The 1,246-nt window shown below is 44.6% G+C and overlaps 1 protein-coding gene across 1 annotated transcript; it reads left to right on the plus strand.

Moving 5' to 3' along the window:
• Positions 1-484: 484 nt before the first annotated feature.
• Positions 485-886, plus strand: SARC_16555 (hypothetical protein; the record flags this gene model as incomplete). Its single annotated transcript, XM_014289342.1, has 1 exon — positions 485-886. The coding sequence occupies one exon, from the start codon at positions 485-487 to the stop codon at positions 884-886; it is 402 nt and encodes a 133-aa protein (XP_014144817.1).
• Between the last annotated feature and the right edge of the window lie 360 nt (positions 887-1,246).

Raw genomic sequence — 1,246 nt, forward strand, 5'->3', positions numbered from 1 at the left:
ACACACACACACACACACACACACACACATATATATATATATATATATATTTATTTATTAAATATATATATATAAATATTAAATATATATATATATATATATTTGACACTAAAAATCGAGCAGCTACATGCCACAAACCATGGGTACAGTCAGAGTTGAGTACTACGTATCTTGATGTGTACTGACAAAAGAAACCCCTGCACCAGTGCCTCCATCAGTGATATGGATAGAACATCAACCACATGCTTAAAAGGTTATGCTCTACCACACGATTCTCATGTTCGCAATAGTTTATCACAATACTCTTGATAGTCGGAGGTGTCCAGTCGGGACGTGTCTTTTTTTTACAAGGAACTTCAGATATCTAAAACGCAAAAGGCACTAACTATAGTCATACGCAGCCCATCCCCAACAGCAACCATCTTAGATGTACCACATTACAGCCACATAAAATGTGCCTCCCCTAGACCTCCCAGACGCTTGCATGGATAAAAGCCGCACCACTGGCAGCAACACCGCACTATACAGTTGCCCAGTGCACGACAACGTAGTGACCCATAGACACTCATCTCCCAACCGATATGACTCACCAGGCGCAGTGGTAGACAGATATGACTCACCAGGTGCAGTGGTAGACAGATATGACTCACCAGGTGCAGTGGCAGACAGATATGACTCACCAGGTGCAGTGGTGGACAGATGTGACTCACCAGGTGCAGTGATAGACATATGTGACTCACCAGGTGCAGTGGTAGACAGATGTGACTCACCAGGTGCAGTGGTAGACAGATGTGATTCACCAGGTGCAGTGATAGACAGATGTGATTCACCAGGTGCAGTGGTAGACAGATGTGACTCACCAGGTGCAGTGGTAGACTCTTGCTGAGCTACCGGCCAGTCGACGACGCCAGGTAATGCCGTGTCTTCTTTGGGTCTAGGGTTTAGGGTAAACATTGAAGGGTTTGCGAATTGTGAGGTTTGCGAATTGTGAGGTAGGGTTTAGGATCAAGGATTAGGGTTGAAGATTCACCGTGGAGCGGTTGGGTGATAGGTGGCGTGCAATGCAATACAGCCCAGGCGGAGCGAAAGGGCAGAAAAAGATAGCTCATTGGTGTGTACGTCGCCATGATGATGGTTGTTCGAGAAATATATCGTGGCTGCAATGAGTGCAAATTCAGTACGGCGAGCCATTAGTTATACTCAGATAAATGTAACTACTTTATGCATAATATATTCGTGATGATTT

The sequence above is a fragment of the Sphaeroforma arctica genome (genome assembly GCF_001186125.1).
Source record: "Sphaeroforma arctica JP610 unplaced genomic scaffold supercont1.8363, whole genome shotgun sequence".
NCBI classification, from domain to species: domain Eukaryota; class Ichthyosporea; order Ichthyophonida; genus Sphaeroforma; species Sphaeroforma arctica.